Raw genomic sequence first — 13,993 nt, 5'->3', positions numbered from 1 at the left:
TGTGTGTATGTGTAAACTGATTTAAATCGCTCTTTGAGCCCTACAGAATGGCGCTTTAAATGTTAAATGGGGGTTGAAGCCTGCCTGAACTAATTTGTAGGGCTTTGCACTGTGTTGACATTTAAATGTGATAAGAATAGCAAACTGTACCGCCGACCTATTTTGAAGATGCTTTCGGAATACATTCACATCAACTGCGGCCTATAATTAATAAAAAAAGACAGGCCTCCCTCGCTCCAGATTTGATTATAATACAACCTTATAAACACACCAGGGATAGATGAGAGGAGACGAAGAAGAAGAAGAACTAGGGGAGGGAAGAAAAGAGAAGAATTACAGGAATAAAAACAAGGGAAATGATGGGGGCAGGAATTAAGAGGGAGGTGGATTGCGAACACCTGGTCTTTGAGGCAGATTGCGTTGGCTGGCTGCTGTGCTATCACATTACTCTGATCCTGCCTCTCTTGTTTGTCAGAAAATTGAGGAGAGAGAGAGAGAGAGAGAGAGCGGGTGGCGGTGGTGGGGGGTGGGGTCGGGGTCTGCGAAATCAGCATGCAAATAACACCACATTGTTAACTTAATCAGATGCAGGGGGAGAAAATATGGAGAGGGATGGGAGGAGTGCGGGGGGTGGGGGGTGGAGGGGAAGGGGGCTGGAGGGGATTGCCAAGGAGGTGAGGCAGAAAGGAAGAGGGGTTTTGCGGTGATGGGAGACGGCAGAGGGCGCGCAGATTATGACCACCCACAGCTCCACCTCCCACCACTGTCCACATCCAACACCCTGGGGCTGCTCTGGAGCTCATGGAGGAGCCGTTGTATGTGTGTGTGTGTGTGTGTGTGTGTGTGTGTGTGGAGAGCTGATGCAGCCTCTTCAGTAGTCCATCGAGTGGCAGGGACAAGCAGTTAGCAGCCGGCTAAGAAGCTAGCTTGTCTTGGCCAGACCGCCGGTGTCAGGCATTTTCATAATGCTACTGTAAATGTCAAGATATTTCTGTCATAAACAATAAAAGTTGCAAGGCCCAAGCAACCCTTAACAACCACTTAGACACTAGTGACAGCAGTTGTGCCTCTTAATTCACATCACTCCTCCCTAAAGGCCACAGCTGAACTGTATTGGATTTAGGTAATGTATTCTTATAGGTTAGTGTAACATTAAATAATCTATATAGTCCAAGTGTATGTGTCTGTGAGTGTGTAGTGGGACAGTGTAAAGCAAGAGTCACAGGAGAGTGTCTTTTGTGTAAGTCTGAATCCAGTAGGTGTGTGAGTGTTTGTGTGTGTCTCGAGGCACAAGTTCATACAGTGCACCACAGAGGTCATTTTTCATTATAAACATCCACTGCCTTAATGAACTTCACCCCCACCCACCCAGAGCACATACTTTCAAAAATGTGTGTGTGTGCTGTGTCATTTTAATGAGTGTGTGTACTGTAGCCTTTGTAGTGGAAGATAAGTCAGTGATGACGCTGAAGGTCAAGCAGGGCAGAGAAGAATGAGAGAAATGCAGTGTTGGCCGGGACAGACAGCTCCGAGATGAAGCGCTAGTGTAGACAGACGCAAGGAATCCTGGGACATAGCCAGAGCATACCTTCAGAGATTGACATACACACTGCACACATTGGTGCTACTTATCTTTACAGGCTATTAAAGAGGTCATATTCTGCTTTTTGGCTTTTTCCCTCTCCTTTATTGAGTTATATATCTTTTTTGTGCATGTAACAGGTTTTCAAAGTGAAACAGCCAAAAGGGAGTTCCCATCTCCCACAGGAAGCGCTGCTCTGAACTGCCTGAAAACAGCTCGTTTGTAGTCCAGCCTTTACTTCCGTAACCTATCTGTGTCACTATGTAACACGCCCAGCAGCTAATCAGGCACGCCCTCAAAATCCACTGCCTCCCCTCACCCCACCCCCCCTACCAAAGTTAGCAACCCTCCAGGCAGTCAGTGGACAGAAGTTGTTACTGTGATGTAGAGACGGTGCACACTTAAAATGTCAGACACCAGATTTAAAAATTTTTTGGGCTGTGATAGGCTTTATCAGCATTGTGTGAACTCGTTTGGCAAGGCCTCGCCCCATACGAGGGGCAAGTTGAGTCAAGGGAGAAGATAAGTTGAGCCACAAGGGGGTCGGTGACATCAATGTCATTTCATCATGCAAACTCAAACGTCAGGTCCCAACATTTAATTGCCCGTAGATAGTGAAACATTGTAGCTATGTCTCCTGGTTGTTTCATATCAATGTATCGCTTTAAAGCCATCCTGTTTATCGTTATGTCCCAGGCCACCTGATGAATGGACTTCCCATTTTTGAACCTCTCCCACTACTCTGTCCAAACAAAACAGGAGTTGAAGCCTGTCTGTGTTCCCTTTATAGAAGCCTGGTTTCTGGTCTAAAATGCATAATGTCACATCATTTCGGTGATGCATAAAAATGCAATGTAAAATTACAGTAAAATAGCTGTCTCAACTTCCCCCACATCTTTTGACTCAAATTAGACCATCTCTGCCATTTTAACAAATTTGTGTCATCCCACAGTTTCAGGGTAACACCATGCTGCAACAGCATAGCCTCATATTGTAACTTCCTAAAACTTTCAAATCTGTCTGTAATTGTTCAGACAGAAGTATCAGTACTCCTAGAACATAAAAAGAAATCACTTTAAACAGCAAAAAAGTTTTATGATGTTAAAAAGTTTTAACATCACCTCCCTGGCACCAGGATAAAGTGTTAAAAATGTGTTAAAATAAAATTAATTAATTTAACCATTAAATAGCCCCAGAAAGGCTAAATGAGAGCAACATAAGGGTGGTTTCCATTATGTTTAGCAAACTGTTTAGACTACACCTGCTAGTTCAAGAGTTAATTCCAATTGTTTTTTTTTCTCGAATTAGCTAAGCTACTGAAGTGTTGTTAGGGCAAAATGTTCATAAACATAAACACAAACAGATGGACAGTTTGGATTTAGCTTTCTGCTCAGGTGCCCAGGTGTGTCTCCATGAGTTTTCCACCGACAATAGTCTGAACATATGTATGTGTGTGTATGTCTATGTAATACCGCATGTTTTGTAGTCCGGTACACAGAGAAGCCTGCAGTAAAAAAAAGAAGCTTCTCTGAGGTTTCACCCAACTTCTCCTTCCTGCTTTAATCACGGCTGCCTTTCACTCAGGCGTTGGCATCGATGCAAACGCTGCCTCACTGGCATGTCTCTTCAACTCTCGCTCTTTTTCTTTTTATCCGTTTTTCTGTTCTTTTATTTCCTCCTGTAAACCTTTTCATCCTCCTCCACTCCTCCCAAACCCAATCTCTGATCTTAAGAGCAGTCGCCAAGGTGTTTTTCTGATAAAGCCTGATAGATAAACATGCTCTCTTATGTCCCTGAGGCCCTCCGCCCTCTCTCCCGAGAGCATACGCCTCCAAAGCACTTCCTCTGCTACAATTAGTCTGTAATAAATACACCCTGGCCTTAAAGTAAATAATGCTCTCTCTCTCACTCACTCTCTCTCTTTCTTTCATTTTACATTAAGTGCCACATTAGTTCACTGTACATGTCTGACTTTGAGGTGAAATGAGAGAAACAGTGTGTTTTTGTTTCTTTCTCTTCTTCCCTAGTCGTGCCAAAAGAGTGTGAGAACAATATCAGTTACAAGGCCACTAAAAGACATTGTAACATATGCAGAGAATTGCAAGCATTTCCACACAAGTCTGGGCTTCTAGATGGCTTTGATAAGATTAGTTTGCTTTCTTAAACAGGAAGTGTGCTGCTTAAAGAAAAAAAAAAGACACAGCATGGTTGCATAATAAGTTTAACTACTTCTCAGAGAGCTAAAGTTCCATTCAAACTCTTCAGATTAACAAAAAACAAGAGACACAGAAAGTGGGAGAGGAGAGAGATGGAAAGCGGGGAGTTTATCAAAGTGATGGAATAAAGAGAGATTTAACACGGTCATATTAAAAAGACATGACGCAGTTTCAATATTTAAAAATCCCATTTGCCTCGACAGAAGAGCTTTTTCATTCAAGAGCATATGGCAGCAGTACCTGGATCCAGCCTCTCTGTGTTATCTCTCACAAAGACAAAGAGAAAGAAGGAGTAAAGGGTTTGTGTGTGTGTGTGTGTGTGTGTGTGTGTGTGTGTGTGTGTGTGTGGGGGGGGGGGGGGGGGGGGGGGGGGGGGGGGGGGGGGGGGGGGGGGGGGGGGGGGGTACTTTCAAACAGACATTCAGACATTGAAGAATCATTCAATTATCGGCAGCATGATGTAAAATAATTACCTGACTTGCTTCCTGTAATGAGTGCTGCTAATTAGCCATAGACTTTTGTTTTAGTCGAAGTAAGAAAGAGAAAGTCCCAAACTCCCAACAGCAGAGAAGCTGTGAAAAGATATGTTGCATGTTGAGGTAGCAGCACCCCATCCTTTCTCTAAACACACACACACACACACACACACACACAAGCTGCAAGCTGCAACTCTTTACTATAGGCTCACTTGGCTTGAAGGCACAATTTACCTCCCAATGTATGCACACACAGCTCTCAGTAAATAGTCGAGAGTGCAAAAAAAGATCCTTCTTCTCTTAATTAGCGGTGTAACAATTAAAGTCTCCTCTTAGTAAATTGAACCTTTGTCTCCCTTGCCTCCGTAGTTTGATTTCAGCACCTGTCACAACAACCCCTCCCTTTACCACCACCTCCACCGCTGCCACACACCCACCCACTATTACCTCCACCACCACCACCACCCCCCTCGACTGTAGTCATTATGCAAAACTCTACCAGAATGCGCCCAGCATGAGCGGAAGAAAACAGCAATTATTTCTGATATTCTGTTATTTAGGCCGTATTGACATTCAACCACTTTCTCTTTCTCTCTGTTTGTCTCTTTCTCACTGCCACCACCTGAGAAACAGAGTGAGACTGAACTCGACTTCGTGTTAGTCTCAATCTTGAATCGTGCATCTCATCACTGCAGCCACTCTGCGAGAGGCATAAAGCGCTGGCCCATAATGTGACCTACAGATTTCTCTGTGTGTATGTCTGTGTGTGTGTGTGTGTGTGTGTGTGTGTGATTGCAGCATTGACATGCAGCGCAGAGGGTGACCGGTGATGTAAGCTATGCCAGATACACTGTGGTCATTGTCTCTCTGGCCTCTTTCTTCCCGCAGTCTAACCATGCATGAGCGCTCTACACTGCCATGGTTGTTGTCTAACACATACTCATCTGCACAGTGTTATGTCCCAGTTTTCTGACTGATTTGACAGGAAGCAGAGATTTGTCACCAGACACTCAGCAGACCAAACCACTCAGGTACATTTAAAGGTTTTTGAAAGTGCAAATTAAGTCATACTTTGAATGGATATGTATAGAAGCGGTGGGAAAAAGGTGGGAACATTTAGAACATTTCTTAGCAATAAAAGTTGAAGTTTGGGCCAGTAAAGATTTCATTTAAGCTGTCAAGAGGAAACAATGGATTATCCATCCAATCGCAGTGAATGCTTTTTCTGTTTATTGCCCATGTTAAAGGACCATGCTGGTGTTTTTGCATGATTTACATATAATAAGTTAGACCTAATGTACTGAGACAGATTTTTGCGTATGCGAATCAAATTTCTTATTTCAGGTAGCAATTGGTTTCCCTTCATTTTACTACACTGTGGAAATCAATGTGCAGAGACATGAAGCTGAAAACTCATGTCATGTCTGTGCTCTGTTTTTGTCAACATTACCTTAATGTTAAAGATGCAGTTTTGCAAGTAGATTTGCATGAAATGAAGGCAACCAATGTCTGCATGGAAGGGAGGATGAATACTTTATTACTTATTATGTCTATATAAATGTATGATTTCCCAAGAAGGGAAAGCCTCTGAAACAGCATTTAGTGTAGACCATCAGCAGCTAATGAAAGGTTTTACATTGTGGCACACTTAATTCTGTTAAGTTAAAGAAACTCTTCCTTCATATCTGCATTGAGCGATTGATATTCAGTGCTTCCCATAAGGACAGTATCAACAAATAACAAATAGATAAATATCTCTGTAATACCTCATGTCATTGTCAGTTCAGTAACAACAGAATAAGCCGAAGAAGATGCAGTATCAAAGCAGGATCGATGCAGTGTATAAGTATAAGATTAGGCCCATTTACCATAATTATCATGTCAATTACTATAATTTTTACTTATTCCCTGGCTTTCGCTCCTGTCATTGTACCTCACTAAACAGAGACTGCTTAACAAGTGTTTGGCGCTATTAATCCCGCGCTCATCGCTGTGCTTTATTCGCTGCTGCAGGGGTCTGTTCACGCCACTGTGACCGCTATTGTAACACACTCAGGAGGAGAGAGGTGCTCACAGATGTACATGCACATGCACACACACCGACACACACACAGACACTGACACGCAGACACACAGACAGAGACATCTGCAGGTCACCATCATCATAGTGGGAATAATACCAGGGATGGTTATCATAAAGGGAAGCTTTGAGCTCCCGGCAGTCTTGGGAAGATGATTTGGCTGGCCCGGAACAATGAACTGTGGGAATCCGCTTGTCCTGCATTGATCTTCCTCCCATGGCATCCCCTGCAAGGCTGTCAGAGCGACGGACAGATAAAAAGACCCACAACATTTTTCTTTCTCTCTCTCTCGCTCCCTCCCGGTGTCTTTCTTTTCTCTCTGTCAGGAGGGCTCCTACTGATCAGCGGGGATGAGCTGAAAGTTGAACTACCTGTTGACAGGACCTCTTAAACAGCCCTCAATGACATATTGTGAAAGAGAAAGAGGGAGAGGCAGAGGCTCCTGTTCATTCATATTTGTCACTGATCTATTGAGTCCGTGCTCTCATCAAATCCTTCCTCCCTTGCTGTTATTTTCTCTGCGTTAAAATAGAACAATCCATCTCTGAAGCTTCGCATCTTTTCTTTATAGCGCAGAGTTGATCAAGAGGCTCTAGGCATGGGATGGAGTTAGGATTGAATCTGGCAGGGGCTGTGTGACTGTCTTCCATGTGCAGTTCAGTGTGCTTTTGCCTTATTACAGAAAGTAATAATGCAAAGAAGTCAAGGAGGGAGAGAGAGAGAGGGAGGAAAACAAGGCAGATTTCTTTTATTGGATATTGGAATATTAATTAGACACCTTGCAAAGACCACCTGCAGTAGAAACAAAACACAAGCTAGGAAGAAATTCATATCTTGTCTGTTGTAGCTACTAAAGCACTTACTCTAACTCAACATACTATTACCCAAAAGTTTGGACTTTGAACATATTTCCAGCTTTTGAATAGATCCGAATGTCCCTGCTGCTTGTGTACTCACTAAATATTTAGCATTCAGCGCTCAGTACATGTAGCATATGGTAAATACCCACATTGCCCCCCACCCCTTCCCCCCCATTAATGATTTGGTGCAAATATGATGGAATTCAGCACATTGTGAATAATGATTGATTTGTTTAATGCAATGAATTTTTTCATTAGGACTTAATGAGGTATTGCATTGTGATTAGTCGATGGGTTTTGTGTCAATACATGTCAAAATAACAAAGTAAAGTTCAACTAATGGCTTTTCGATCCTTCAGTTTATCCCCATCTTGTCCTAAATGTCAGAAGAAAGTTTTATGACAAAACTGCCTGACAGTAAATTCAAGAAGTATATTCATAAGTTTGTTTGAAATTGTTTATTTTATTATGAATTTGTAATAGGTAGCTATCCCTAATGTTGACACTGCCTTTCATATACTTCAATAATTTATATGGTTACAATTAGAGAGAAACACATATAAATCCCTTTTGCATTTAGGATGCATGGTACTATTGATAAGACCGAAATGAACTGAGCACATTCAAATGCTGACTGAAATACACTTCCATTGTGTTACAGATACCACTTATAATTAAGCTGAGGCTTGAAGAGAAAAAGAGTAGAGAAGAAAAATGCATTTAGAGAAGAGAAGAGTGAAATCAGTTTGTGTGTGTGTGTGTGTGTGTGTGCATGAATGTGTGGAGGATTTGGTGTGTTTACGGGTACACGTGGTGCATTGCTGAATATTAAACCACAAACTTTAAAGACAACAACTGAACCATCGTGAGAAAATGCTAAAGGAAGTCTTTGTGGTTTTAGAGGTATCACAGGAGCCAATAGTTTTAATGAGGCAGCATTGCTGTACATGCCAGGAAATGATAAGGTTATACAGGTTAGAATAACGGCACATAGATACTGTACCGGTGTAAAGCTACAGAGTGGATGTATTGTTCATATCGGAGTCTACACAGGCTACACAGCCATGGCAGAGACAGTGATAGTAGGGACAAAGTCTTTCCTTAATGCAACTGGTAAGAATGACAAATCTTTGATATTTTAAAAGCACAATACTGTTAGATTTATATTGTGTTGAGGTGTTTTCTTCTGGACCTTCCATGGATATTTTGCATGAGACTCGTAACAGTTACAGTCAGCATGATTTCAAATAGAAAGCAGTGTTGATGTGATTTCTCTAGGCAGCCATTTGATAGTGCTGGGTGAGTTGCAACATCCTCACCATGTCTTTTAGAGGGCATGCGCATACTGAATTGTTGTCTGTAGTCAAAGGGTTGTGTTTGAGTGTGTCTTTGCCTGCGCGTGTGTGTATTCGTACTTGTACACCACCCTCAAATTCCATTGCATGTGTGTGTTGATATGAGCAGAGGGGGGATGTCACATAAGAAATGTCCTTTTTAATCAGGAGAAAAAATATAAAATGACTCGGGAGCAAGGCAAGCATATTAATGTGCCTCATTTGCATACGCTCGTCAGCCCGGATACGTTTATAAAAAACACAAACTGGATTCGTCAGTTCATTTCACATTATTCCATTGTCTATCTGCCTTTGTTATATGTTAAAGATAAAGGCAGAAATCAAATTGAAGAAAAGGGCAAGCTGCTATCTCCCCAAATGAGCAACAGCTCATCAGCCTAGTTTAAATCACAGATTTCTATTCCAAAAGGCACCCGCCTATGTAAAAAGGGCCCATTCAAATAAGGTCTTTTCTGATATAAGCACGCCTGGTGATGGAAGCTGTGGTGTCAAATAAACACAATTTAAAACCTAAGCCATCTAAAACAGTCCTACAAAGTTTATCTTTCCTAGCAGTTCTCTCACAATATTATTATCACAATAAATTTACACATATCCAGTATGTATCTTTTTATTTTTTCACTCAAGTATAAACTTATATTATGTTGCTTTTAAGATGATATATTTCTTAGATGGGTGCATCATTATTCAAGTTATGAGTCATGAGATCTGTCATAAATTTAAGTTGGCTTTGACATAAACATATCTAGCTGTTACACATAAGTGCAAATAGTGCCCATTATATTCTTGATGAATTCGGTAGAAGTGCTTAAGAAACTTGTGGGGAGAAATATGGAGAATTTAAAGAGCAGCCCACAAGTGTCACATTCCTTGAAACACAAGTGGTAGCTGGTCACAGTGTCTAATTCATGGCCACAAGATAAGAATCCACCATCAACAGTGTGTTGGAGGGGCCAGTGGCTAAAAGAACAGGCACCCCTTATGTCTACTAAACTCCTACTGATGGGAGAGAGAGGGAAAAAGAGAGAAAAAATTCAAATGAATGAGAAAACAAATGAGCCAAACACAATCTAGAGTCCTCCATGCTTTAGAAACATACTGTAGGTGGAGAGAGAGAAAGAGAAAGACAGAGTCTGGCAGAACCTTAGTTGCCCTTCTTGCCTATAAAGTGTACTGGACATGTGTGCATATGTTTAATGTGGGTGTTCCCCATAGCTGCCAGATTGGGTCCATAAGCTGTCTAAAATGATCCCACTTTCTCTTAAAAGTGAACTCACCTAATGCCAGTGCTTTACACGACATGAAGGGATTTTTTGATGATTAAAATCATGCGTTATAGCACAGTGGCTGCCACTGTTACCAGGCAGCATACTAATCAGCTTAGTGGAATATTATACAATATTTTGTTGACCAAAGCAGAACCGTGGTTATTGTTTCTAAGGTTTTGACCCATGCCAGCGCCCACTGGAAGTGTGCAGATAGATTTTTATACCTCTCCAATTGGAGAGCAGATGGATCTGCATTAAAACCATTTGTTTTTGTATTTTTTGTTATGTACACATATGAACACTTTTACTGACAGTACAACATGCTCAGAAAATTGGGATATATTTCATTAGCATTACAGCAATCCAGTCCAATATAACTACTATCTGCTTATTCATCTCAGACTTGAAGTTATGGTTATTTTTTTTTCAACCGAATCAATCAATGAATCTTTGTTGCATTGGGAACCATTTCATCATGGCCAACAGTTGTGTTCTCCATCCTAGAAACTATAAGCGTTAGGTAAAATGAAGAAGACAGACAGAAAGAATTGGGGCAATAGAAAGAAGCAGAAGGAGAAGTGATTCACATCAAATGTAGTGCAGCTCTTTAATGGAATTTTGCGCCAAGACAAGTGTCGTGGCAACAAGATAAGAGTGTTGTGTTTACTGGAATAACCCCTTGGTTTTAAGTGCTATTGTTAATATCATAATTGTAGTATTGCGGTGGCTTCCCGACAATGCCGTTGCTCCGTTTCATTAAGGCGTGTAATTGGTGGAATTCTGATAGGATGGGCACAAGTAGCTTAATTATACACTGCTCACTGTGTTTACAGAGTAATTATTCCATCCAAAATGGTGTTACATTTTGAAAAAGTTCTAAGGAGTCACAGCATTTCTCTAGGCCCTTGGTGCTGACAATTCACACAATGCTTGGTTCATCAAAGACAATACATTTTATTTCCCTGTAGTAGGTGACACAGGATGTTTCCCACAGATGTTGTTTCCCTAAATGAAGTAACACATTAGGCTTCAACACGTATTTTTTTTCTTAAATCTACATTGTTTTCAAATATTTCAAATTCTACACTTCTATTATTTCTAATATGTTTCCTTCTTTCTGCTTGGTTTTACAGAATGGAGGACTCTAGTTTGTGTCTTGGGGTGTCATCAACGGTGCCTGACGCTGATGGCCATCTGAGCAGTGCAGTGTTAAATGGCCGCTACCCAATCAGTCAAAAGCTTCATCAGCTTACTGCCCAGCTAGGACACGCTTTTCCTGACCTGCACCGCCCACAACAGATCCCTGAAGAGAAAGCAGCCACACCTTTGGATGAGAAGACACACCACGCGGCCCTGGCCAGTCAACCTATCAGCAGTCAGATGGCCTTGCTAGCTAATCAGCTCAACCGAGACATAGACGCAGGGGCACTAAGTGGGTTGAACGGGCGTGTTGACTTGCAGCAGTTTCTCAATGGTCAGAACTTGGGCATCATGTCCCACATGAATGATATTGAAGATGATGCCCGAAAGAATAGGAAGTATCCCTGTCCATTGTGCGGCAAGCGCTTCCGTTTTAACAGTATCCTGTCACTGCACATGCGCACACACACAGGAGAGAAGCCCTTCAAGTGCCCCTACTGTGATCACCGAGCGGCTCAAAAGGGCAACTTGAAGATCCACCTCCGCACCCACAAGTTGGGGAATCTTGGTAAGGGCCGCGGCCGTGTCAGAGAGGAGAACAGGCTACTGCATGAGCTGGAGGAGAGGGCCATCCTGAGGGACAAGCAGATGAGAGGGAGTGGCAGTCTCATCCAGACAGCTCCAACACCCCATCTGAGCCTAAATAGCAGCTCTAACACCCATCAGCAGCAACTAGGCTCAGCTTGTGGCCTCCTCCCTCCTTCTGTCCTTGCCACTCCAGACACAATTTCCCAGCCTTCGTCTTCACCCAAGCCGGCTGGCACCCAGGATGAACAGACCCTGAACCCAACTACAGGCTTCCGCTGTACCTTCTGCAAAGGGAAGTTCAAGAAGCGTGAGGAGCTGGACCGTCACATCCGCATACTCCACAAGCCCTACAAATGTACTCTGTGTGAGTTTGCTGCCTCCCATGAAGAGGAGCTGATAAGTCATGTGGAGAAGGCCCACATCACAGCTGAGACTACACAGGGCCAGGGTGCTGGTGGTGCCGGCGGCATGCAGATGGCCACTGAATTCCGCTGTGACGTTTGTGGCCAGGTGTTCAGCCAAGCTTGGTTCCTCAAGGGTCACATGCGCAAGCACAAGGACTCCTTTGAACATTGCTGCCAAATCTGTGGCCGTCGCTTCAAGGAACCCTGGTTCCTCAAGAACCATATGAAGGTGCATCTCAATAAGCTGGCTATCAAGAGCAAACCGCCACAGCCGAGTGAACAGGACATTGCTGCCGTCAATAGCATGAGCAATCTGGCTCAGGAAGCTCATGCCAACCTTTATTCCCGCTACATATCCTGTCTTCAAGGAGGCTTCCTTTCACCAGACAAACAAGGCCTGAGTGAGCAGCACCAAATGTTGGCTAAAGCAGGGATAGCCATGAAGGAAAAGGAGATGTTAGGGAAGCTGCTGGGGCCAATGGCAGGAGGTATGGGCCACGCGCTGGGCGAAAATGAGAAGCGCTCACTCCTGGGTTGTCTCAACCTAGTACCACCACTCAAGTCAAGCTGCATGGAGCGCCTCCAGGCAGCTGCAAAAGTGGCTGAGATGGACTCCCTCAATAGCTACCAAGCCTGGCAGATAATGGCTCGTGGAATGGCCATGGACAGGGCTTTCATGCCGAAGGAGCAACAGCAGCACCAGCACCATGGACCCCAAGGGCAGGAAGATGAGATGGGTGGTGCTAGGGCCTTGGCTTCTTTCTCCAATGATAAACAAGACTATTCTTTGATTGCTTCCAATGATAGCTCCAAGCAGAAGCAGCTCTCAGAGGCCTTGCAGGGATCCAAGGCTGGTAGCGGAGCCATGATGTCCATGAAGGAGGATGGAAGAGGTTTTGACAGTCACCGTGACTTAATGTCTCACCATGGTAGTGCTGAGGCTTCTGGAGCCCTGGCTGGCTTGGGAAGCCCAAACATCGACTACAGCCTCTCCAGCCTCTCTGGGCTGAAAGAGAAGCCGTCAGAGTGTCCTGACTGTGGCCGGGTCTTCAGGACCTACCATCAGATGGTCGTCCACTCCCGCATCCATGGCAAAGACAAAAGAGGCATTGAGGAAGCGCTCCAGCAACAAGGTCTGGAAGAACGCCGTGGATCGGCCAGTGACCCAGAGTCCCAGTCCATTAGCCGCTCCACCACTCCTGGTTCATCCAACGTGACAGAAGAGAGTGGAGCTGGAGGAGGACACTCCCAGACAGGAAGCGTTCAAGATGACAGCCCACATCCATCTTCGCCATTGTCAGGTAAGAAAAAAATATATTGTGAATGACAACCACTTGAATTCTTTGGTCAGTCTGTGGGCAAAGGAATCAAAACTGTATCCCAATGACATATTCCAATGAATTATTTTTCCTTCTTTAATTCAATGTTACGTCTTACTGTCCTACAATTCGATCAACATAGTTTCCACTAAGAGTATCACTTTAAGTCTATAGATATGTGTATATATCAGTGTGTCAAATCCATCTCTTTAAAAGGTAATGAAAAATAACCCAAATACCCACTGAAGAATTAGTGACATTCCTCACATAACTCAGAGTGTCTTTGTTCAAAAACCCACACACCCTTACAGAGTGGTTTGTTTTACAGGATAGGATACTACCCACACACACACACACACACACACACACACACACACACACACACACACACACACACACACACATAGTTACAGACACAGTACATCCAGATACATACACATACAGAGCTTCATTGAATTGAAGTATGCACATCGTACTCTACATAGAATATATACAGGTATATGCAATCTCACTTGTTGTTCTTATGCTGGACATTGTAACAATTGTCCCATGACACTGCTGTGTTGTTGCTACCATTCACTTAAAACCATTATGAGAAGAATTAGAACCATTGCATTCACGTTTGCAGGTTAGTCTAGATCCCTGTGGAACATGAGTAAAGACTGGGAGCATAGGGACAAACTCGTTTTAACCACAGCGATTAA

At 43.3% G+C, this 13,993-nt stretch overlaps 1 protein-coding gene across 7 annotated transcripts in view; it reads left to right on the top strand.

The window, feature by feature from the left end:
* The window catches only part of znf536 (zinc finger protein 536), a 223,041-nt gene that overhangs the window by 99,070 nt on the left and 109,978 nt on the right, over window positions 1-13,993 (top strand). For all 7 annotated transcript variants that reach the window (XM_046033563.1, XM_046033557.1, XM_046033559.1 and 4 more), the window contains one exon: window positions 10,972-13,271. In XM_046033563.1, coding sequence (XP_045889519.1) covers window positions 10,973-13,271 — 2,299 coding nt within the window. In that variant the 5' untranslated portion in view covers window position 10,972. The remainder of the gene's footprint in view (window positions 1-10,971; window positions 13,272-13,993) is intronic.

Source organism: Micropterus dolomieu, linkage group LG20 (genome assembly GCF_021292245.1).
Source record: "Micropterus dolomieu isolate WLL.071019.BEF.003 ecotype Adirondacks linkage group LG20, ASM2129224v1, whole genome shotgun sequence".
Lineage (NCBI taxonomy): Eukaryota > Metazoa > Chordata > Actinopteri > Centrarchiformes > Centrarchidae > Micropterus > Micropterus dolomieu.
This window is presented reverse-complemented; position numbering and strand designations above follow the sequence as displayed.